The sequence below is a fragment of the Somniosus microcephalus genome, chromosome 12 (genome assembly GCF_052327205.1).
Source record: "Somniosus microcephalus isolate GS21.2 chromosome 12, FLI_Smic_1.0, whole genome shotgun sequence".
NCBI classification, from domain to species: domain Eukaryota; kingdom Metazoa; phylum Chordata; class Chondrichthyes; order Squaliformes; family Somniosidae; genus Somniosus; species Somniosus microcephalus.
Genome location: NC_140998.1, coordinates 134,793,724 through 134,817,978, shown reverse-complemented (window position 1 = coordinate 134,817,978; position 24,255 = coordinate 134,793,724). Strand labels below are relative to the sequence as shown.

Here is a 24,255-nt window from a genome sequence, read left to right as displayed (position 1 = left end):
CCATTCAATAAGATCAGGGCTGATCATCGACCTGAGGTCCACTTTCCCGGTCGCGCCCCGGCCGCAAATATCAGTTGCGCCCCTGACCTGCTGCCGGGCGACATGTGCTGTGCTGTGTTATCTCTCTCTCTCTCATGGTGTATTATGTCTCTCTCTCTCTCTCTTGTGCTGAGTTCTCTTTCTCTCTCTTGTGCTGAGTTCTCTTTCTCTCGTGCTGTGTTCTCTCTCTCTCGTGCTGAGTTCTCTCTGTCTCTCTCATGCTGAGTTCTCCCTCTCTCGCACTGAGTTCTCCCTCTCTCACTCGTGCTGAGTTCTCTCTCTCTCTCTCATGCTGTGTTCTCTCTCTCTCGTGCTGAGTTCTCTCCCTCACTCGCGCTGAGCTCTCTCTCTCTCATGCTGTGTTCTCTCTGTCTCTCTCATGCTGAGTTCTCCCTCTCTCTCTCTCGCACTGAGTTCTCTCTCTCTCTCACTCGTGCTGAGTTCTCTCTCTCTCTCTCGTGCTGAGTTCTCACTTTCTCGTGCTGAGTTCTCTCTCTCTCTCGCACTGAGTTCTCCCTCTCTCTCACTCGTGCTGAGTTGTCTCTCTCTCTCTCGTGCTGAGTTCTCTCACTCGTGCTGAGTTGTCTCTCTCTCATGCTGAGTTCTCTCTCTCTCATGCTGAGTTCTCTCTCTCATTCATTGTTCGCTCTGTCTCCTGCTTTGTTCTCGCTCTCTCATGCTTAGTTCTCCCTCCCCCTCTCTCTCTCTCATGCTGAGTTCTCTCTCTCTCTCTCGTGCTGAGTTCTCTCTCTCTCTCTCGTGCTGAGATCTCTCTCTCCCTCTCGTGCTGAGTTCTCTCTCTCTCTCTCGTGCTGAGTTCTCTCTCTCTCTCGTGCTGAGTTCTCTCTCTCTCTCTCTCGTGCTGAGTTCTCTCTCTCTCATGCTGAATTTTCTCTCTCTCTCACTTGCTGAGTTGGCTCTCTGTTGTAGTGTGTTTTCTCTCTCGTGTTCAGTTCTCTCTCACTCTCTCATGCTGTGAGTTCTCTCTCTCTCTATCTCTCTCTCTCTAGTGCTATGATTTCTCTCTCTCGTGCTGTTTGTTCTCTCTCCCTATCTCTCTCTCGTGCTGTGAGTTCTCTCTCTCTCTCTCATGCTGTTAATTCGCTCTCTCTATCCTCTTTCGTGCTGTGAGTTCTCTCTCTCTTTATCTCTCTCTCTCTCTAGTGCTATTAGTTTTCTCTCTCTCTATCTCTCTTTCACTCTCTCTATCTTGCTCTCGTGGTGTGAGTTCTCTCCGTGTATCTCTCGCTTTCTCGTGCTGCGTTTTCTCTCTCTCTCTCGTGCTGAGTTCTCTCACTCTCTCTCTCGTGCTGAGTTTTCTCTCTCTCTCTCATGCTGAGTTCTCTCACTCTCTCTCTCTCTTGTGAGGAGCTCTCTCTCGTGCTGAGTTTTCTCTCTCTCTCTCTTGTGCGGAGCTCTCTCTCTCTCATGCTGAGTTCTCTCTCTCTCTTGCTGAGTTTTCTCTCTCTCTCACTCACTGAGCTGGCTCTCGTACTGTGTTCTCTCTCTCATGTTCAGTTCCCTCTCACTCGCTCTCGTGCTGTATTTCTCTCTCTCTCTTGTGCTGTGATTTCTCTCTCTCTATCTCTCATGCTGTGAGTTCTCTCTCTCTCTTGTGCTGTGAGTTCTCTCTCTATCTCTCTCTCGTGCTGTGAGTTCTCTCTCTCTCTCTCATGCTATTTGTTCTCTCTCTCGCGCTCTGATTTCTCTCTCTCTCTCTCTCGTGCTGTGAGTTCTCTCTCTCTCTCTTGTGCTGTGAGTTCTCTCTCTATCTTGCGCTGAGTTTAGAACATAAGAAATATAAGCAGGATTAGGCCATACAGCCCCTCGAGCCTGCTCTGCCATTCAATAAGATCAGGGCTGATCATCGACCTCAGGTCCACTTTCCCGCTCGCGCCCCGGCCCCTGACCTGCCGCCGGGCGATATGTGCTGTGCTGTGTTATCTCTCTCTCACTCATGGTGTATTATGTCTCTCTCTTTCTCTCGTGCTGAATTCTCTCTCTCTCTCTCGTGCAGAGTTCGCTCTCGTGCTGTTTTCTCTCTCCCTTTCGTGCTGAGTTCTCTCTCTCGTGCTGAGTCCTCTCTCTCATGCTGAGTTCTCTCTCTTGTGCTGAGTTTTCTCTCTCTCGTGCTGCGTTCTCGCTCTCTCGTGTTGTGTTCTCTCTCTCTCGTGCTGAGTTCTCTCTCTCTCATGCTGAATTCTCTCTCTCTCTCACTTGCTGAGTTGTCTCTCTCTTGCACCGTGTTCTCTTTCGTGCTGAGTTCTCTCTTTCTCTCGTGCTGAGTTCTCTTTCTCACTCTCGTGCTGAATTCTCTCTCTCTCTCACTTGCTGTGTTCTCTCCCTCTCTTGCACTGTGTTGTCTCTCGTGCTGTGTTCTCTCGCACTTGTGCTGTCTTCTCTCTCTCTCGTGCTGATTTCTCTCTCTCTCATGCGGAGTTCTCTTTCTATCTATCTCTCTCTCTCTCTCGTGCTGTTAGTTCTCTCTCTCTTTACCTCTCTCTCTCGTGCTGTGAGTTCTCCCTCTCTCTCGTGCTGTTAGTTCGCTCTCTATCTCTCTCTCTTGTGCTGTGAGTTATCTCTCTCTCTCTCTCTATCTCTCTCTTGTGCTGTTAGTTTGCTCTCTATCTCTCTCTCGTGCTGTGAGTTCTCTCTCTCTCTCTCTCTATCTCTCTCTCTCGTGCTGAGTTCTCCCTCTCTTGTGCTGTTAGTTCACTCTCTATCTCTCTCTCTCATGCTGTGAGTTCTCCCTCTCTCTCTCTCACTCTCTCTCGTGCTGTTAGTTCGCTCTCTATCTCTCTCTCTCATGCTGTGAGTTCTCTCTCTCTATCTCTCTCTCTAGTGCTGTGAGTTCTCTCTCTCTCTCATGCTGTGAGTTCTCTCTCTCTCTCTCTCGTGCTGTTCGTTCGCTCTCTCTATCTTCTCTCTCGTGCTGTGAGCTCTCTCTCTCTCTCTATCGTGCTGTGAGTTCTCTCTCTCTTTATCTCTCTCTCTCTCGTGCTGTGATTTCTCTCTCTCTCTCGTGCTGTGAGTTCTCTCTATCTTGTGCTGAGTTTAGAACATAAGAAACATGAGCAGGATTACGCCATACAGCCCCTCGAGCCTGCTCCGCCATTCAATAAGATCAGGGCTGATCATCGACCTCAGGTCCACTTTCCCGCTCGCGCCCCGGCCGCAAATATCAGTTGTGCCCCTGACCTGCCGCCGGGCGATATGTGCTGTGCTGTGTTATCTCTCTCTCACTCATGGTGTATTATGTCTCTCTCTCGCTTGTGCTGTGTTCTTTCTCTCTCTCTCATGCAGATTTCTCCCTCTCTCTCTCTATCGCACTGAGTTCTCCCTCTCTCGTGCTGAGTTCACTCTCTCTCGTGTTAAGTTCTCTCTCTCTCTTGTGCTGAGTTCTCTCTCTCTTGTGCTGAATTCACTCTCTCTCTTGTGCTGAGTTCTCTCTCTCTTGTGCTGAGTTCTCTCTCTCGTGCTGAATTCACTCTCTCTCTTGTGCTGAGTTCTCCCTCTCTCTCGTGCTGAGTTCACTCTCTCTCGTGTTAAGTTCTCTCTCTCTCTTGTGCTGAGTTCTCTCTCTCGTGCTGAATTCACTCTCTCTCTCTCTCATGTACAGTTCTCTCTCTATCTCTCTCTCGTGCTGTGAGTTCTCTCTCTCTCTCTCTATCTCTCTCTCTCGTGCTGTGAGTTCTCTCTCTCTCTCTATCTCTCTCGTGCTGTGAGTTCTCTCTCTCACTCTCTCTTGTGCTGTTAGTTCATTCTCTATCTCTCTCTCTCGTGCTGTGTTATCTCTCTCTCTCTCTCATGGTGTATTATTTCTCCCTCTCTCTCTCTCGTGCTTAGTTTTCTCTCTCTCTCTTTCTCGTGCTGAGTTCTCTTTCTCGTGCTGAATTCTTTCTCTCTCTCTCTCCTGCTGATTTCTCTCTCTCTTGTACTGAGTTCTGTGTCGCTCTCTCCTGCTGAATTCTCTCTCTCTCTCCTGCTGAGTCTCTCTCTCTCTCTCTCTTGTGCTGAATTCACTCTCTCTCTCGTGCGGAGTTCTCTCTCTCTATCTCTCTCTCATGCTGTGAGTTCTCTCTCTCTATCTCTCTCTCATGCTGTGAGTTCTCTCTCTCTATCTCTCTCTCGTGCTGTGAGTTCTCTCTCTCTCGTGCTGTGAGTTCTCTCTCTCTCTCTCGTGCTGTGAGTTCTCTCTCATGCAGTGAGTTCTCTTTCTCTCATGCTGAGTTCTCTCTCTCTCTCTCTCGTGCTGAGTTCTCTCTCTCTCGTGCTGAGTTCTCTCTCTCTCTCTCTCTTGTGCTGTGTTCTCTCTCTCTCTCGTGCTGAGTTAAGAACAGTAGAACATAAGAAACATGAGCAGGATTAGGCCATACAGCCCCTTGAGGCGGCTCCACCATTCAAATTCAATAAGATCAGGGCTGATCATCGACCTCAACTCCACTTTCCCGATCGCGGCCCGGCCGCAAACATCAGTTGCGCCCCAGACCGAACGCCGGACGATATGTGCTGTGCTGTGTTCCCTCAGTCTCATGATCAGTCTGAAAGGATTCGCAATTTTCATGTCTCCCCTGAAGGTTTACTTCTGGCTTATTGGAGAAACCCTGGCTGGACTGAGTTTAAAATCCAGGGCTCCAGGGCCCAACAAGATGGCTACGGTCAACCTCATGGCCAAGGCTTGCAAAGTTCAGGTTTGGACTGACAAAGAAGGAATGTTCCAGAAATCAGAAGGCAGACAAACCTTCTGCATTTATGTACGAGAAGCAAACAGTGGCTTTCGGGCCTCTGATTAAAACCCATCAAGGCCGTTTGCGCAGATAATCAACGGGTAATAGCTGCATTCAGACCTTCGTTAGCTGACTTCAACACTGTTTGGAACGATCAACGGGGCATTCAAACTGGAATGGCCCCATCACAAGGCCAGTTACACAAAGGAAAACACTTATGGGACGTTTAAAAACCGATTAACCGGCCATCCAGCTGGATGGGCCCAGAACGGTTTCCTTTGTATAGACTTCAACACGTCCAGGTCAGACAAAGAAACAAGCTGATCTGGCGAGTGATAAGGGCTCCCAGAAAGGGGTATAAGTAGTCCCTCGGGAAGCCATCTCTCTCTCTCTCTCGCCTGGACTCCGGTGCCCTGCCTTACCATCAAGAAGATCGACGACGAAGAGCCCGTCCAAGGGAAGCAGGATACCCGCAGTTACATTTTAAATCACTGGGATATCTCTGCTCTGGCCGGTGAAAACCCTAAAGACATCGGCAGGAAACGGGGCACGGAGCAGGCGTTCTAACATCCGAGACTGGTGAGCATAAACTTTCTGGCCTATTACAAGACAACTTAGATAGGTGTAAAGTGTGGGAGTTAAGGGGATTGCTAAAATTGTCATTTTAGTCATTTTCCCTCGATGTGTCCATTTCTCCTCCCCTGCTAAGTGTAATTGTGTTACATACATCGTGATTTCCTCTGTAGAGTGTTTATTTTTCTCTATTTTAATAAACATTGGTTTTCTTTGCACCAAACCACTAGTCTCGTTTTGTTTCTATCGCTGCTCATAATAAGTCCGGTGGTCAGAACCAGAGGGGAAGCGATTCGAACCGCACGGGGCTGGAGCAGCTCAGACACGCCTGATTGGCCAGACACAAACCCCAAACCAAAACCCCTACAAGTCCTCTCTCTCTCTCTCTCTCCTGCTGAGATCTCTCTCTCTCGTGCTGTATTCTCTCTCTCTCTCGTGCTGAGTTCTCTCTCTCTCGTGCTGAGTTCTCTCTCTCTCTCTCTCGTGCTGTATTCTCTCTCTCTCTCGTGCTGAGTTCTCTCTCTCTCGTGCTGAGTTCTCTCTCTCTCTCTCTCGTGCTGTGTTCTCTCGCGTGCTGTGTTCTCTCTCGTGCTGAGTTCACTCTCTCTCGTGTTAAGTTCTCTCTCTCTCGTGCTGTGTTCTCTCTCTCGCGTGCTATCTCTCTCTCTCGTGCTAAGCTCTCTCTCTCTTGTGCTGTGTTCCCTGCCTCATGCTGAGATCTCTCTAATGCTGAGTTCTCTCTCTCTCTTGTGCTGTGTTCCCTGTCTCATGCTGAGTTCTCTCTCGTGCTGAGTTCTCTCTCTCTCTCGTGCTGAGTCCTCTCTCTCTCGTGCTGTGTTCTCTCTCTCTCTCGTGCTGAGATGTCTCTCTATCTTGTGGTGAGTTCTCTTTCTCTCTCACGCTGAGTTCTCTCTCTCCTGCTGAGTTTTCTCTTTCTCTCATGCTGAGTTCTCTCTCTCTTGTGCTGAGTTCTCTCTCTCGTGCTGTGTTTGCTCTATCTCGTGCTGAGTTCTCTCTCATGCTGAGTTTTTTATCGCTCTCGTGCTGAGTTCTCTCTCTCTCTTGTGCTGAATTCTCTCTCTCACTTGCTGAGTTGTCTCTCTCTCGTGCTGAATTCTCTCTCTCTCTCTCGTGCTGTGTTCTCTCTCACTCGTGCTGTGTTCTCTCTCTCTCATGCTGATTTCTCTCTCTCTCATGCGGAGTTCTCTTTCTATCTATCTCTCTATCGTGCTGTGAGTTCTCTGTATCTCTCTCTCATGCTGTGAGCTCTCTTTCTATCTATCTCTCTCTTGTGCTGAGTTCGCTCTCTCTCTCTCTCTTGTGCTGTGTTCTTTCTCTCTCTTTCCTGCTGAGTTCTCTCTCTCTCTCTCCTGCTGTGAGTTCTCCCTCTCTCCCTCTCGTGCTGAGTTCTCTCTCTCTCTCTCTCTCTCATGCTGAGTTCTCTCTCTCTCTCTCTCATGCTGAGTTCTCTCTCTCTCTCTTTCTATCTCTCTCTCTCTCATGCTGCGTTCTCTCTCTCTCTCTCGTGCTGAGTTCTCTCTCTCTCTCTCTTGTGCTGTGTTCTCTCTCTCTCTCGTGCTGAGTTATGAACAGTAGAACATAAGAAACATGAGCAGCATTAGGCCATACACCCCTAGAGCCTGCTCCACCATTCAATAAGATCAGGGCTGATCATCGACCTCAACTCCACTTTCCCGATCGCGGCCCGGCCGCAAATATCAGTTGCGCCCCAGACCGAGCGCCGGACGATATGTGCTGTGCTGTGTTCCCTCTGTCTCATGATCAGTCCTCTCTCTCTCTCTCTCTCGTGCTGTAGTTTGTCTCTATCGCTCTTCCGCTGCGTTCTTTCTCTCTCTCTCGTACTGAGTTTTCTCTCTCTCCCTCTCGTGCTGAGTTCTCTCTCTCTCTCTTCTGCGGAGTTCTCTCTCGTGCGGTGTTATCTCTCTCTCGTGTTGAGTTCTCTCTCTCTCTCCTGCTGAGTTCTCTGACTCACTCATGCTGAGTTCTGTCTCTCTCGTGCTGAGTTCTCTCTCTCTCGTGCTGAGTTCTCTCTCTTTCTCGTGCTGAGTTCTCTCTCTCTCTCTGTTGTGCTGAGTTCTCTCTCTCTCTCCTGCTGTGTTCTCTCTCTCTTGTGCTGAGTTATCTCTCTCTATCTCTCTACCTCTCGTGCTGTGTGTTCTCTCTCTCTCTCTCACGCTGAGTTCTCTCTCTCTCGTGCTGTGTTCTCTCTCTCTCGTGCTGTGTTCTCTCTCGTGCTGAGTTCTCTCTCTCTCTCATGCTGAATTCTCTCTCTCTCACTCGTGCTGTGTTCTCTCTCTCTCATGCTGATTTCTCTCTCTCTCATGCGGAGTTCTCTTTCTATCTATCTCTCTAAAATGCTGTGAGTTCTCTCTATCTCTCTCTCATGCTGTGAGTTCTCTTTCTATCTATCTCTCTCTCGTGCTGTGAGTTCTCTCTCTCTCTTTCTATCTCTCTCTCTCTTGTGCTGTGTTCTCTCTCTCTCTTTCCTGCTGAGTTCTATCTCTCTCTCTCCTGCTGTGAGTTCTCACTCTCTCCCTCTCGTGCTGAGTTCTCTCTCTCTCTCTCTCGTGCTGTGTTCTCTCTCTCATGCTGAGTTCTCTCTCTCTCTTGTGCTGTGTTCTCTCTCTCTCTCGTGCTGAGTTAAGAACAGTAGAACATAAGAAACATGAGCAGCATTAGGCCATACAGCCCCTTGAGCCTGCTCCACCATTCAATAAGATCAGGGCTGATCATCGACCTCAACTCCACTTTCCTGATCGCGGCCCGGCCGCAAACATCAGTTGCTCCCCTGACCTAGCGCCGGATGATATGTGCTGTGCTGTGTTCCCTCTGTCTCATGATCAGTCCTCTCTCTCTCTCTCTCGTGCTGTATTTTGTCTCTATCACTCATCCGCTGCGTTCTTTCTCTCTCTCTCGTGCTGAGTTCTCTCTCTCTCTTATGCGGAGTTCTCTCTCTCGTGCGGTGTTATCTCTCCCTCGTGTTGAGTTCTCTCTCTCTCTCGTGCTGAGTGCTCTCTCTCTCTCATGCTGAGTTCTCTCTCTCTCTCATGCTGAGTTCTCTCTCTCTCTCGTGCTGAGTTCTCTATCTCTCTCGTGCTGAGTTCCCACTCTCTCTTTCTCTCGCTGAGTTCTCTCTCGTGCTGAGTTCTCTCTCTCTCTCATACTGAGTTCGCTCTCTCTCTCTGTTGTGCTGCGTTCTCTCTCTCTCGTGCTGTGTTCTCTCTCTCTTGTGCTGAGTTATCTCTCTCTATCTTTCGTGCTGTGTGTTCTCTCTCTCTCTCTTGTGCTGTGTTCTCTCTCTTGTGCTGAATTAAGAGTATAAGAAATAGGAGTAGGAGTAGGCCATACAGCCCCTTGAGCCTGCTCCGCCATTCAATAAGATCATCACTGATCATCGACCTCAACTCCACTTTCCCGCTCGCGCACCAGGCGCCAATTCAGTTGCGCCCCTGACCTATCGCCGGAGGATACGTGCTGTGCTGAGTTCTCTCTCACTCGTGCTGAGTTCGCTCTCTCTCTCGTGCTGTGTTCTCTCTCTCTCGTGCTGAGTTTTCTCTCTCTCGTGTTGTGAGTTTTCTCCCTCGTGCTCTGAGTTCTCTCTCTCTTGTGCTGTGTTCTCTCTCTCTCTCCTGCTGAGTTAAGAACATAAGAACATAAGAAATAGGATCAGGATTAGGCCATACAGCCCCTCGAGCCTGCTCCGCCATTCAATAAGATCATCGCTGATATTTGACCTCAGGTCCACTTTCCCGATCATGGCCCGGCCGCAAACATCAGTTGCACCCCTGACCTGCCGCCGGACGACATGTGCTGTGCTGTGTTCCCTCTGTCTCACGGTCAGTCCTCCCTCTCTCTCTCTCTCGTGCTGAGTTCTCTCTCTCTCTCTCGTGCTGAGTTCTCTCTCTTGTGCTGAGTTCTATCCGTCTCTCTCTCGCTCGTGCTGCAGTCTCTCTCTCCGGTGCTAAGTTCTCCCTCTCTCGTTCTGAGCTCTTTCTCTTGTGCTGAGTTCTCTGCCTTGTGCTGAGTTCTCTCTCTCTCTCTCTCTCACATGCTGCGTTCTCTCTCTCTCGCTGAGTACTCTCTCTCTCACGCTGAATACTCTCTTTCTCTCTCGCTGAGTAATCTCTCTCTTGTATTGTGTTGTCTGTCTCCCTCAAGTGATTTCTCTCTCTCTCATGCAGCGTTCTCTCTCTCTCGTGCAGAGTTCTCCCTCGCTCATGCTACATTCTTTCTCTCTCGTTGTGAGCTCTCTCTCTCTCATGCTGAGTTCTCTCTCATTTTCTTGTGCAGCGTTCTCTCTCTCGTGCTGAGTTCTCTCTTGTGCTGAGTTCTCTCTCTCATGCTGAGTTCTCTGTCTCATGCTGAGTTCTCTCTCTCGTGCTGAGTTCCCACTCTCTCGTGCTCAGTTCTCTCTCTCTCGTGCTCAGTTCTCTCTCTCTCATCCTGAGTTCTCTCTCTCTCTCTGTCGTGCTGAGTTCTCTCTCTCATGCTGAATACTCTCTCTCATGCTTAGTTCTCTTTCTCGTGCTGAGTTCTCTCTCTGTCTCTCATGCTGTATTCTCTCTCTCTCTCTCGTGCTGAGTTCTCTCTCTCTCATGCTGAGTTCTCTCTCTCTTGCTGAGCTCTCTTGTGAAGGAATAAGCCATATAACCTATTCAGAAAAATACACCATTCACTGAAAGAATTCTGGCCTCCTTAAAACATGACAAACTGGGTCTGAAAATCTAGAAACCTAACTATGAAAAAGCTGTGATAGCATTCTGGCTATTGAAATAACATAGTTGTTGACACTGAATCAATAACTTTATTGAAACAGAAGGTTAAAGGCTCTTGACAGTCTGAGCCATTGGGAACAAGACAATAGTTCACCCTGTACAAGGTGTTCCAATTTACACTTCATAAAGAAGAGAAACATCTGCCTTTGTAAAAATGACATCAAGTAAAACACACCTGCTGTTATACCATTTTTATGGTAAACTTAGAACACCTAGAGAAGAAACATAATTCTGTAATGCTACCAGCTGAGGTGACTGTAAGAGTTGCAGTGGTCAGCAGAAAAACGACTAGAGATAATTAGCTTACATCAGCAGAAAACCTTAAAGGAAATACCACTGGAAAAGGGTATAAATATTGAACTCTCAAATGGGATAGTAGACTCGCTTTAAATGAAAGGATTCACAAATTTCATGTTTCCCCCCCGCCGAAGATTTACTTTTGGTTTATTAAAGAAACCCTGGTTGGACTGAGTTTGGAATCCAGGGCTCAACAGATGGCTGCGGTCAGCCTCATGGCCAAGGCCTGTAAGTTTCCAATTACTGTGAGAAGGAACTTTCCAGAAACTCAAATGCAGACAGACCTTCTGCATTTATGCATGAGAAGCAAACCCAGTGGCATTCGGGCCTCTGATTAAAACCCATCAAGGTCGTTTGCACAAGCAAAGCCTATTCAACACGTAATGGGACAAGCTTAGCTGCATTTCAGACCTTCGTTAGAAAACATCGACATTGTTTACAAATGATCAACGGGGCTTTCAGACTGGAATGGCCCCATCACGAGACCAGTTGGACAAAGGGGAACACTGATGAGACGTTTAAAACCGATTAACCGGCCATCCAGGTCGATGGGCCCAGATCAGTACCCTTTGTATGATTTTCAATATGTCCAGATCAGATAAAAGAAATGAGCTGATCTGGCGGGAGATAAGGGCTACCGGGAAGGGTATAACTAGTCCCTCGGGAAGCCATCTCTCTCTCTCCTGCCTCGCCTCCGGTGCCCTGCCGTATCATCAACCCAGCGAGAGGATCGTCGACGAAGAGCCCGTCCAGGGAAGTAGGATACCCGCAGTTACGTTTGAATTACTGGGGTATCTCTGCCTTGGGGCGGTGAAAACCTAAAACATCGGCAGGCAACAGGGCATGGAGCAGGCGTTTCAATATCCTAGACTGGTGAGCATCAATTTTCTGGCCCATTACAAGACAATCTAGATAGGTGTAAAGGGTGGGACTTAAGGGGAATTGCTAAAGTGTCATTTTAGTTATTTTCCCTCGATGTGTCCATTTCTCCTCCCCCCGCCCCCACCGTTAAGTGTAATTGTGTTGCATCCACAGTGATTTTTCTCTGTATAGTAATTGTTTCTCTATTTTTAATAAACATTGGTTTTCTTTGCACCAAACCATTGGTCTCGTTTGTCTACATCGCTATTTGTAAATAAGTCCGGTGGTCAGAACCAAAGGGGAAGTGATTCGAACCGCATGGGGCTGGAGCAGTTTAGACACGACTGACTGGCCAGACACAAACCCCAAACCAAAACCCCCTACATAACGGGGCAAAGTGATTCACGGCTTCAGAGGTGGCTCTGTAAGTCTCCAACTCTTTGTACCTTGGGGATCAAAGGTACTGTATTTGATTTTGGTGGATATCCTGAATAAAACTAAGAACTGTAAAACTGTAGCAAAGTTAAGATTTGAGAGTAAGTTCTCTGATAATAGATTTGTAAGCTTGCTTTCTTTTTTTGGAACTGTTAATGTTGCGATTGACTCACCAACTGTAAATTATATGTCGGTTCTTTAATAAATCTATATATTTTTAGAATTGTCTCACATAATACTTCTGTATCAAACTCACAAACCAATCTCTGTACACTCTTTGGTGAGGAGTTGCAGAATTCTGGGGGAGTTTTCCAGACCCTCATAATATCCAGAATGTAACAGTCTAGCTAAACTTAATAAAATTGCTATCTGGAGGACGGTAACATTTTCAGGTTGTTCCTTTCCTTTGGGGAGAGATAGTCCGGACCTTTAGACGCAATTAAGCATCTTTAGGATTCGGCTACCTCAAACTTTAGTTGAAAGTGAACGTCTGAGGAATACGCCTGATCCAGGGTAGCCCTAAATGGGCTAGGACTAGTAATTACCCCTTCACTCTCTCTCTCTCGTGCTGAGTTCTCTCACTCTCGTGCTGAGTTCTTTATCTCTCTTTCTCGTGCTGTGTGTTCTCTCTCGCTCTCTTGTGCTGTGTTCTCTCTCTCTTGTGCTGAGTGCTCTCTCTCTTGTGTTGAGTTCTCTCTCTCTTGTGTTGAGTTATCTCTCTCTCTCGTGCTGAGTTCTTTATTTCTCTTTCTTGTGCTGTGAGTTCACTCTCTCTCTCTTCTGCTGTGTTCTATCTCTCTTGTGCTGAGTTAAGAGCATAAGAAACATGAGCAGGATTAAGCAATACAACCCCTCGAACCTGCTCCACCATTCAATAAGATCATGGCTGATCATCGACTTCAACTCCATTATCCCGCATGCGCCCCAGCCGCAAACATCAGTTGCGCCCCTGACCTATCGCCGGACGATATGTGCTCTCTCTCTCTCTCTCTCGTGCTGAGTTCTCTCTCTATCTCTCATGCTGAGTTCTCTCATGCTGATTTCTCTCTCTCGTTGAGTTCTCTCTCTCGCTGAGTAGTCTCTCTCTCTCTCTCGTACTGAGTTGTCTCTCTCTCTCGCTGAGTTCTCTCTCGTGCTGAGTTCTCTCTCTCTCGTGCTGTGTTCCCTCTCTTGTGCCATGTTCTGTCTCTTGTGCTGTGTTCTCTCACTCACACTGTGTTCTCTCTCTCTTGGGCAGAGTTCTCTCCCTCACTCTCGCTCTCTCTCTCGCGCTGTGTTCTCTCTCTCTCGTGCTGAGTTCTCTCTCTCTCTCTCATGCTGAGTTCTCTCTCTCTCTCTCGTGCTGAGTTCTCTCTCTCTCTCTCGTGCTGAGTTCTCTCTCTCTCTCGTGCCGAGTTCTCTCTCTCTCTCTCGTGCTGAGTTCTCTCTCTCTCGTGCTGTGTTCTCTCTCTCTCGTGCCGAGTTCTCTCTCTCTCGTGCTGTGTTCTCTCTCTCTCGTGCTGAGTTCTCTCTCTCTCTCTTTCATGATGTGAGCTCTCTCTCTCTCTCGTGCTGAGTTCTCTCTTTCTCGTGCTGAGTTCTCTCTCTCTCTCTCTCTTTCATGATGTGAGCTCTCTCTCTCTCTCGTGCTGAGTTCGCTCTCTCTCGTGCTGAGTTCTCTCTCTTGTGCTGAGTTCTTTCTCTCTCGTGCCGAGTTCTCTCTCTCTCTCTCTCTCTCGTGCTGAGTTCTCTCTCTCTCTCTCTCGTGCTGTGTTCTCTCTCTCTTGTGTTGAGTTCTCTCTCTCTCGTGCTGAGTTCTCTCTCTCTCTCTCGTGCTGAGTTCTCTCTCTCTCATGCTGAGTTTTCTCTCTCTCTCTTTTGCTGAGTTCTCTCTCTCTCTCGTGCTGATTTCTCTCTCTCTCTCTCGTGCTGTGTTCTCTCTCTCTTGTGCTGATTTCTCTCTCTCTCTCTCGTGCTGAGTTCTCTCTCTCTCTCGTGCTGAGTTCTCTCTCTCTTGTGTTGAGTTCTCTCTCTCGTGCCGAGTTCTCTCTCTCTTGTGCTGATTTCTCTCTCTCTCTCTCTCTTGTGCTGAGTTCTCTCTCTCTCTCATGCTGAGTACTGGGACTAGAGTCCTGGTGAATCGAATAACTATGGCTGTAGAGAGGGCTTTAAACTAATTAGTGGGGGGGAGGTTATAAGAGAGCGGAAATTAAAAATGACAGCGGAGAAGGCAATAGAGCAAGGTAGCAGTGGGGGAATTAAAAACCAGAGCGTGTCAGGAAGGGACAGAATGTATAATGATAAAGGTAAAGTAGTAAAAGGGGTAAAAGCAGGAATAAATTGTCAGAAAACATACTTGAAAGTTCTTTATCTGAATGCACGCAGCATTCGTAACAAAATTGACGAGTTGATGGTACAAATAACTACACATGGGTATGATCTGGTGGCCATTACGGAAACATGGCTACAAGATAATCATGACTGGGAACTAAACATACAAGGGTATTTGACAATTAGGAAGGACAGACAGGAAGGAAAGGGAGGTGGGGTTGCTATGTTAATCAAGGATGGAATCACTGCAATAGTCAGAAATGATATTGGGTCAAAGGATCAGGATAGTGAAATAGTTTGGGTGGAGATAAGGAATAAGAAGGGGAAAAAGTCACTAGTGGGCATAGTCTATAGGCCTCCTAACAGTTGCAACTCTGTTGGTCGGAGTATAAATCAGGGAATAGTTGGGGCTTGTAATAAGGGAACAGCTATAATCATGGGGGATTTTAACTTTCATATTGACTGGACTAATCAAATTGGGCATGGCAGCCTTGAGGAAGAGTTCATAGAGTGTATTAGGGATGGGTTCCTTGAGCAGTATGTAACTGAACCAACCGGGGGGCAGGCAATCTTAGATCTGGTCCTGTGTAATGAAACAGGATTAATAAAAAATGTCCTAGTAAAGGATCCCCTTGGAATGAGTGAGCATAATATGGTTGAATTCCAAATTCAGTTTGAGGGTGAGAGAGTTGGATCTCAAACCAGCATACTGAGCTTAAATAAAGGAGACTATGAAGGTATGAGAGTAGAATTGACTAAAGTGGACTGGGAAAACAGATTAAAGTGTAAGATGGTACAAGAGCAGTGGTCTACATTCAAGGAGATATTTCACATCTTTCAAGATAAATATATTCCACTGAGGAAAAAGGGGAGTAAAAGAAAAGACAGCCATCCGTGGCTTAGTAAAGTAATAAAGGATAGTATCCAACTGAAAACAAGGGCATATAAACCAAATCTAGTGGGAGGATAGAAGATTGGGAAGCATTTAAAAGCCAGCAAACAATAACTAAAAGATTAATTAAGAAAGGGAAGATAGATTATGAAAGTGAACTAGCAAAAAATATAAAAACATATAGCAAGAGTTTCTACAGCTTTTTTAAAAAGAAAAAGGGTGGCTAAAGTGAACGTTGGTCCCTTAGAGGATGGGACCAGGAAACTAGTGGTGGGGAACATGGAGATGGCAAAGACGCTGAACAAATATTTTGTATCAGTCTTTACAGTAGAGGACACTAAAAATATCCCAACACTGGACAAACAGGGGGCAATGGGGGGGGGGGGAGGAGCTAAAGATGATTAGAATCACTAAGGAGATGGTACTCAGTAAAATAATGGGACTTAAGGCAGATAAATCCCCCGGACCTGATGGCCTACATCCTAGGGTCTTGAGAGAAGTGGCGGTAGGGATTGTGGATGCATTGGTGATTATTTTCCAGAACTCCCTGGACTCAGGAAAGGTCCCGGCAGATTGGAAAACTGCTAATGTAACACCCTTACTTAAGAAGGGAAGTAGACAAAAAGCTGGAAACTATAGACCAGTTAGCCTAACATCTGTGGTTGGCAAAATGCTGGAGTCCATTATTAAGGAAACAGTAACAGAGCATTTGGATAAACATAATTTAATAGGACAGAGTCAGCATGGTTTTATGAAGGGGAAGTCATGTTTGACAAATTTGCTCGAATTCTTTGAGGATGTAACATACAGGGTGGATAAAGGGGAACCAGTGGATGTAGTGTATTTGGGCTTCCAAAAGGCATTTGACAAGGTTCCACACAAAAGATTACTGATCAAGATAAGAAATCACGGGATTGGGGGTAATATGTCCAAAGATGTGCGGGTTAGGTTGATTGGCCATGATAAAAATTGACCCTTAGTGTTAGGGGGGATTAAATACGTGGGGTTACAGGGATAGGGCTTGGGTGGGAAGGCTGTCGGTGTAGGGACCGGGTGCTAGGGTTTGGAAGATCAGCCATGATCTTGTTGAATGGCGGAGCAGGCTCGAAGGGCTGAATGGCCTACTCCTGCTCCTATCTTCTATGTTTCTATGTTTCTATACTGGCATGGGTGGAAGATTGGCTATCTAACAGAAAACAAAGAGTTGGGATAAATGGTTCATTCTCAGGCTGGCAATCAGTAACTAGTGGTGTTCCGCAGGGGTCAGTGCTGGGACCCCAACTCTTTACAATCTATATTAACGATTTGGAGGAAGGGACCGAGTGCAACATATCCAAGTTTGCCGATGATACAAAGACGGGAGGGAAAGCAATGAGTGAGGAGGACATAAAAAACCTGCAAAAGGACATAGACAGGCTAAGTGAGTGGGCAGAGATTTGGCAGATGCAATATAATGTTGCGAAGTGTGAGGTTATGCACTTTGGCAGAAAAAATCAAAGAGCAAGTTATTATCTAAATGGAGAGAAACTGCAAAGTGCTACAGTACAAAGGGATCTGGGGGTCCTGGTGCATGAAACACAAAAAGTTTGTATGCAGGTGCAGCAGGTGATCAGGAAGGCCAATGGAATCTTGGCTTTTATTGCATGGGGGATGGAGTATAAAAACAGGGAAGTCTTGCTGCAGTTATACAGGGTATTGGTGAGGCCACACCTGGAATACTGCGTGCAGTTTTGGTTTCCATATTTAAGAAAAGATATACTTGCTCTCGAGGCGGTTCAGAGAAGGTTCACTCGGTTGATTCCGGAGATGAGGGGGTTGACGTATGAGGAAAGGTTGAGTAGGTTGGGACTCTACTCATTGGAGTTCAGAAGAATGAGAGGCGATCTTATCGAAACATATAAGATTGTGAGGGGGCTTGATCGGGTGGATGCGGGGAGGATGTTTCCACTGATGGGTGAGACTAGAACTAGGGGGCATAGTCTAAGAATAAGGGGCTGCCCTTTCAAAACTGAGATGTGGAGAAACTTCTTCACTCAGAGGGTAATAAATCTATGGAATTTGCTACCCCAGAGAGCTGTGGAAGCTGCAACATTACATAAATTTAAAATGGAGATAGACAGTTTCCTAGCAGATAAGGGAATTGGGGGTTATGGGGAGAGGGCAGGGAAGTGGACGTGAGCCGAGATTCGGATCAGCCATGATCCTATTGAATGGCGGAGCAGGCCCGAGGGGCCGTATGGCCTACTCCTGCTCCTACTTCTTATGTTCTTATACTGTCTCTCTCGCTCTCATGCTGTGTTCTCTCACTGTCGCGCTGAGGTCTCTCTCTTTCTCTCTCTCTCATTCTGAAATCTCTCTCTCGTGCTGAGAGTTCTCTCTTTCTCTCTTGTGCTGAGTTCTCTTTCTCTCTCTCGTGCTGATTTCTCTCTCTCTCTCTTGTGCTGAGTTCTCTCTCTCTCTCGTGCTGAGTACTGTCTCGCTCTCTCATGCTGTGTTCTCTCTCTCTCTCTCGTGCGGAGTTTCTCTCTCCCTCGTGCTGAGTTCTCTCTCTCTCATGCTGTGTTCGCTCTCTCTCGTGCTGAGTTCTTTCTCTCTCATGCTGAGTTCTCTCTCGCTCATTCTGCGTTCTCTCTTTTGTGCTTCATTCTCTCTCTCTCTCATGCTGAGTTCTCCCTCTCATGCTGATTTCTCTCTCTCTCGTGCTGAGTTCTCTCTCTCTCTCTCGCACTGAGCTCTCTCTCGTCCTGAGTTCTCTCTCTCACTCGTGCTGAGTTCTCTCTCTCTCTTGTTCTTCATTCTCTCTCTTTCGGTCCCTCGTGCTGAGTTTTTCTTTCTCTCTCTCGTGCTGTGTTCTCTCTCTCCTATGAGGAGTTCTCTCTCTCTCACGGGCTGAGTTCACTTTCTCTCTCATGCTGTGTTCTTTCTCTCTAGTGCAGTGTTCTATCTTTCCCTCTAGTGCTGTGTTCTCTCTCCCGTGCTGAGCTTTCTTCTCTCTCTCTCTTGTGCTCTGTTCACTCTCTCGTGCTGCGTTGTCTCTCTCATGCTTAGTTCTCTCTCTCTCTTTCTCGTGCTGAGTTCTCTCTCTCTCGTGCTGAGTTCTCTCTCTCTCGTGCTGAGTTCTCTCTCTCTTTCCCATGCTGTGAACTCTCTGTTTCTCATGGTGAGTTCTGTCTCTCTCTCGTGTGCTGAGTTATCTCTCTCTCGTGCTGAGTTCTCTCTCTCTTTCTCATGCTGTGAACTCTCTGTTTCTCATGGTGAGTTCTGTCTCTCTCTCGTGTGCTGAGTTATCTCTCTCTCTCGGGCAGTGATCTCTCTCTTTCTCATGCTGAGTTCTCTCTCTCTCTCATGTGCTGAGTTCTCTCTCTCTCGTGCTGTGATCTCTCTCTTGTGCTGATTTCTCTCTCTCGTGCTGTGATCTCTCTCATGCTGCATTCTCTCTCTCTCTCACTGAGTACTCTCTTTCTCTATCTCGCTCGCTGAGTACTCTCTCTCTCTCTTGTGCTGAGTTCTCTGTCTCTCTCATGATGTTTTCTCTCTCTCGTGCGGTGTTCTCTCTCTCGTGCTGAGTTTTCTTTCTCACTCTCATGCTGTGTTCTCTCTCTCCCATGAGTTCTCTCTTTCTCTCATGCTGTGTTCTCTCTCTCTCGTGCTGAGTTCGCTCTCTCTCTCTTGCAGGCTAAGTTCTTTTTCGCTCTCGTGCAGAGTTCTTTCACTGGTGCTGTGTTCTCTCTCTGTAGTGCAGTGTTCTCTCTCTCTCTTGATGACTTCTCTCACCCTCTCCCTCATGCTGAGTTCTCTCTCTCTCATGCTGTGTTCTCTCTCCCACATGCTGAGTTCTCTCTCTCTCATGCAGTGTTCTCTCTCTCATGCGGTGTTTTCTGTCTCTTGTGCTGAGTTCTCTCTCTCGTGCTGTGTTCTCTCTCAGTTCAGTTCAGTTCAGTTCAAATGCTTTATTGGCATGAAAGTTTACAGAGAACCATATTGCCAAAGCTTACATAGCAAAAAGGTACAGTTTTCCAACATTCTGTAGGTGTCAATCGATTTGACATTTGTTGGGTACATACAATATTACTTTTAAACAATATTAATTTTAAACAGTCTTTCTACTTCATTTGGTACGTTCAATATTAATTTTAAACAGTCTTACTTTTAAACAGTCCTCAGGTTGTGACATGTTGTTACATATTTAGCCCCAAGGTATGGTCTGTCTCCTTCTCCTAGGACTAATCTCAATTTTGACAGATCATCCAATTCCTTGAAATCTGGGGTTGTTTGGCTTAGCTTGTTGAATAATATGTTTCTTGATGTGTTGAATTTTTCGCATTTTAGGAGGAAATGCATTTCTGTTTCAACCTCGCCAGCCAGACATTGATCGCATATTCTATTCTCTCTAGGCTGCCAGGATTTCTTGTATCTGCCTTTTTCAATTTCCAGTTGGTGGTCGCTTAGTCTGTACCTGGTGAGGGTCTGTCTCTGTTTTGTGTCTCTGATGGTCGTGAGGTAGTCTGCCAGTTTATATTCTCTTTTTAGGGCCCGGTAACATTCTAATCTGCTTTGGCTTTCGGTTATTTTGTTCCAATGTTCCAGGTAGGTTTCTTTGCATTTTTTAATGATTTGGTTCACTCGGATTGGTGTTTGGACGGCTGTGTTGGTCTGGGGCTGGTCAGGGTCCGGCTGAGTACTTAGTTTCAGTAGCAGCTGACTCAGGGGACTCTTTTCTGGGTTTAGCTCTTGGGTCTGAAAGGCTTTGAAATGAAGGGTGTCTGGGGAGCTAGATTTGAGGTGATTTAGGAAGTTTAGTGCTCGTTTTTGGATGTTTATTATCAGTGGGTATCTGCCTAGTTCGGCTCTGCATGCATTTGTTGGCGTTTTTCTTTGGGTGCGAAGGATGCTTCGGCAGAATTCTGCATGTAGGGCTTCTATTGTGTGTTTTTCCCATTTAGTGTAGCTTTGGTGATTTAGCGGGCCCCATACTTCACTACCGTACAGTGCAATGGGCAGGATTATGCTGTCAAAAATTTTGAGCCAGATTTTGATTGGGATTTGGATGTTGTAGAATTTTCTTTTTATTGCATATAGGGCTCTTCGGGCTTTTTCTTTTAGTGCATTCACTGCTATGCTGAAGCTCCCTGATGCTGTAATAGTTAGACCAAGGTAGGTGTAGCTCATAGTGTGTCCTATAGTGGTATCACTGAGGGTAAACTGGTATTTGTTTTCCTGACATCTGGGTCTTTTCTGAAAAATCATGATGTTGGTTTTCTTTAGATTTACTGTTAGAGCCCAATTTTGGCAGTATTTGTCGAGTAGGTCTAGTTGTTGCTGTAATCCCTGTTCTGTGGGAGACAGCAGAACCAGGTCGTCCGCATAGAACAGGGACTTCACTTCTCCATCCAGGAGACGGAGACCTGGTGACTCGCTTTGCTCCAGCATGTCTGCTAATTCATTTATGTATATGTTGAACAGGGTCGGGCTCAAATTGCAGCCCTGCCGGACGCCTCTTCTCTGGGTGAAGAAATCGGTGCGTTTGTCTCCAATTTTGACCCCGCATTTGTTTTTCAGATACATTGATTTAATAAGGTCTCTCTCGTGCTGAGTTCTCTCTCTCATACTGTGTTCTCATTCTCTCATGCCGTGTTTTCTCTCCCTCATGTTGAGTTCTCTCTCTCTCTCTCTCGTGCTGAGTTCTCGCTCTCTCTCTCGTGCTGAGTTCTCTCTCTCTCTCTCGTGCTGAGTTCTCTCTCTCTCACGTGCTGTGAGTTCTCTCTCTCTCAGTGCTGTGTTCTCCCTCTCACATGCTGAGCTCACTCTCTATCTCGTGCTGATTTCTCTCTCTCTCTCATACTGAGTTCTCTCTCTCTCTCTTGTGCTGAATTTTCTCTCTCGTGCTGAGTTCTCTCATTCATTCGTGCTGAGTTCTCTCTCTCTCTTGTGCTTCATTCTCTCTCTTTCGGTCCCTCGTGCTGAGTTTTGCTTTCTCTCTCTCGTGCTGTGTTCTCTCTCTCCTATGAGTTCTCTCTCTCTCATGGGCTGAGTTCACTTTCTCTCTCATGCTGTGTTCTTTCTCTCTAGTGCACTGTTCTATCTTTCCCTCTAGTGCTGTGTTCTCTCTCCCGTGCTGAGCTTTCTTCTCTCTCTCTCTTGTGCTCTGTTCACTCTCTCGTGCTGCGTTGTCTCTCATGCTTAGTTCTCTCTCTCTCTCTCTCATGCTGAGTTCTCTCTCTCTCTCATGCTGTGAACTCTCTCTTTCTCATGGTGAGTTCTGTCTCTCTCTCATGTGCGGAGTTATCTCTCTCTCTCTCGTGCTGGGTTATCTCTCTCTCGTGCTGTGATCTCTCTCTCGTGCTGCGTCCTCTCTCCCTCTCACTGAGTACTCTCTTTCTCTATCTCGCTCGCTGAGTACTCTCTCTCTCTCTTTCTCTCTCTCGTGCTGAGATCTCTGTCTCTCTCATGATGTTTTCTCTCTCTCGTGCGGTGTTCTCTCTCTCTCTCTCGTGCTGAGTTTTCTTTCTCTCTCTCGTGCTGTGTTCTCTCTCCCATGAGGAGTTCTCTCTCTCTCTCATGCTGTGTTCTCTCTCTCTCTTGATGAGTTCTCTCACCCTCTCTCTCTCATGCTGAGTTCTCTCTCTCTCTCATGCTGTGTTCTCTCTCCCACGTGCTGAGTTCTCTCTCTCATGCAGTGTTCTCTCTCTCATGCTGTGTTCTCTCTCTCATGCTGTGTTTTCTGTCCCTCATGCTGAGTTCTCTCTCTCTCTAATGTGCTGTGAGTTCTCTCTCTCATGCTGTGTTCACTCTCTCTCGTGCTGAGTTCTCTCTCTCGTGCAGTGTTCTCTCTCTCATGCTGTGTTCTCTCTCTCTCCTGCTGTGTTCTCTCTCTCATACTGTGTTCTCTCTCATGCCGTGTTTTCTCTCCCTCATGTTGAGTTCTCTCTCTCTCTCTCTCTTGTGCTGTGAGTTCTCTCTCTCTCTCGTGCTGAGATCTCCCTCTCTCGTGCTATGAGTTCTCTCTCTCTCTCTCACATGCTGTGATTTCCCTCTCTCTCATGTTGTGTTCTCCCTCTCGCATGCTGAGCTCACTCTCTATCTCATGCTGATTTCGCTCTCTCTCTCATACTGAGTTCTCTCTCTCTGGTGCTGAGTTCTCTCTCTCGTGCTGAATTTTCTCTCTCTTGTGCTGAGTTCTCTCTCTCTCGCATGCTGAGTTCTCTCTCTCTCATGCGGAGTTCGCTCTCTCTCATACTGAGCTCTCTCTCTCGTGCTGAGTGCAAGGATTTCGCAATAATTTTGAAATTTCCTACAGTTTCAAAGATTGAATTTTGATTAAAGAATACCTGGGTAATATACCTTTAAAATCCGGGGATCAAAATGGCCATCAGACCTCGTGGCAGAAGACAAAAGACATTGAAAAGGCAGCTTGCGTGTGTCTGTGAAAAAGGGGTAATCAAAGATGGCTCCCCGACCTTGTGTCAGGACACAGACTGTGGACATATGAAAAGGGAAGTTCAAAGATGGCTGACTAAACTGCCAATCAAAGGCAGTTCAGGGAGTTCCCCTCCCTGCAGAGACAATCGACAGAAACTGCTACTATGTTTACACAAAGGATTAACCACTTGAGACTGCGGTTTCAGTTTGACCACAGGACAATGACTTTTGTTTACACTAACTTTCAAAGCTGTTTACTCAGCAATTATAGAAAGACATTCTTTTTTTCAAACCAAGACAGCTCCATTCAAACTCAGTACGATGAATGGGAATACATTCACAAACCCATCACGATAAATGGGTAATTCATCCAAACCCATCACAGACAATGGGGACAGTTTGGATCCCTTTTGTTCAGCCCAGATGCACCTGGATCTGGGCGGGAAGGTTTCGACCCCAATTAGGGTATAAGATAGCTTCTCAAGAAGCCATCTCTCTCTCTCTCTCTGCCGCCTCACCTCCATGCTCTGCCTACAGAAGAACAGCTCAGAAGCCTGCCTAAAGGAGTGGAATACCAGCAGTTTACTTTTAAATACTGGGGTATTCTTTACTTCAGGGCAGTGAAGATCATAGACTGCAGGGGGCATGGGGCAGGCATTCATTGGTGAGCATATAATTTTCTGGCCCATTACAAGTCAACTTAGAATAGGTATAGGGGTGGGACTTAAGGGGAATTTTGTTAGAACTGTAATTTTAGTCGATTTTCCCTCGTTGTGTCCGTTCTCTCCTCCCCTATTTAAGTAACAGTGTTGCACTAAGCAGGGAAGTGCTGTAGTGAACATTAAGTGATTTGTAAGAAGTAAAGTGCTGTATTTAAGTAACAGTGTTGCACTAGCAGAGAAGTGCTGTAGTGAACACTGAGTTCTGTATTAAAAGTGCTGTATTTAAATAAAAGTGTTGCACTAAGCAGGGAAGTGCTGTAGTGAACATTAAGTGATTTGTAAGAAGTAAAGTGCTGTCTTTAAATAAAAGTGTTGCACTAAGCAGGGAAGTGCTGTAGTGAATATTAAGTGATTTGTAACAAGTAAAGTGCTGTATTTGAGTAACAGTGTTGCACTAAGCAGAAAGGTGCTTCAGTGGACACTAAGCAGCTATATTAAAGTGCTGTATTTAAGTAAAAGCCACTAAGCAGAGGTGCTGTAGTGAGCAAAGTGTACTGTATTAAAGGTGTGTTGCACTAGTTAAAGGTGCTGTATTTAAGTAAAGCCACTAAGCAAAAGAGTGCTGCAGTAAACGATAAGCGAACTGTGTTAAGCAAAAGTGCTGTACCAGGCATAGGTGTGTTGTATCGATTATTTTTAAGTTGTTTCTTTCTTTTGTTTCAATAAATACTGGTCTGTTTTGCACCCGAACCACGAGTCATGTTTTTCTGTCTACATCACTACCGAATAAGTCCGGCAGTCAGAACCAGGAATAGGGGAGCGCTTCGAAACCGCACGGGGGTCCCTGGAGCAGCTCAGAGGCTTCTGACTGGCCAGAGACAATAACCATAACCCCAACCCCGCTAGTTTAATTCCTACATGAGTTCTCTCTCTCTCTCATTCGTGCTGAGTTCTCTCTCTCTCTTGTGCTTCATTCTCTCTCTTTCGGTCCCTCGTGCTGAGTTTTGCTTTCTCTCTCTCGTGCTGTGTTCTCTCTCTCCTATGAGGAGTTCTCTCCCTCTCACGGGCTGAGTTCACTTTCTCTCTCATGCTGTGTTCTTTCTCTCTAGTGCAGTGTTCTATCTTTCCCTCTAGTGCTGTGTTCTCTCTCCCGTGCTGAGCTTTCTTCTCTCTCTCTCTTGTGCTCTGTTCACTCTCTCGTGCTGCGTTGTCTCTCTCATGCTTAGTTCTCTCTCTCTCTTTCT

At 46.7% G+C, this 24,255-nt stretch overlaps 1 protein-coding gene across 6 annotated transcripts in view; it reads right to left on the bottom strand.

Moving 5' to 3' along the window:
* The window catches only part of smoc1 (SPARC related modular calcium binding 1), a 628,567-nt gene that overhangs the window by 205,657 nt on the left and 398,655 nt on the right, over positions 1-24,255 (bottom strand). For 3 of the 6 annotated variants that reach the window (XM_086003604.1, XM_086003599.1, XM_086003601.1), the window contains exon 10: positions 8,815-8,992. The exons of 2 other annotated variants lie outside the window; for them this stretch is intronic. In XM_086003604.1, the coding sequence (XP_085859730.1) occupies positions 8,815-8,992 (178 nt within the window). The remainder of the gene's footprint in view (positions 1-8,814; positions 8,993-24,255) is intronic. One more of the 6 variants, XM_086003600.1, reaches the window with a different exon arrangement.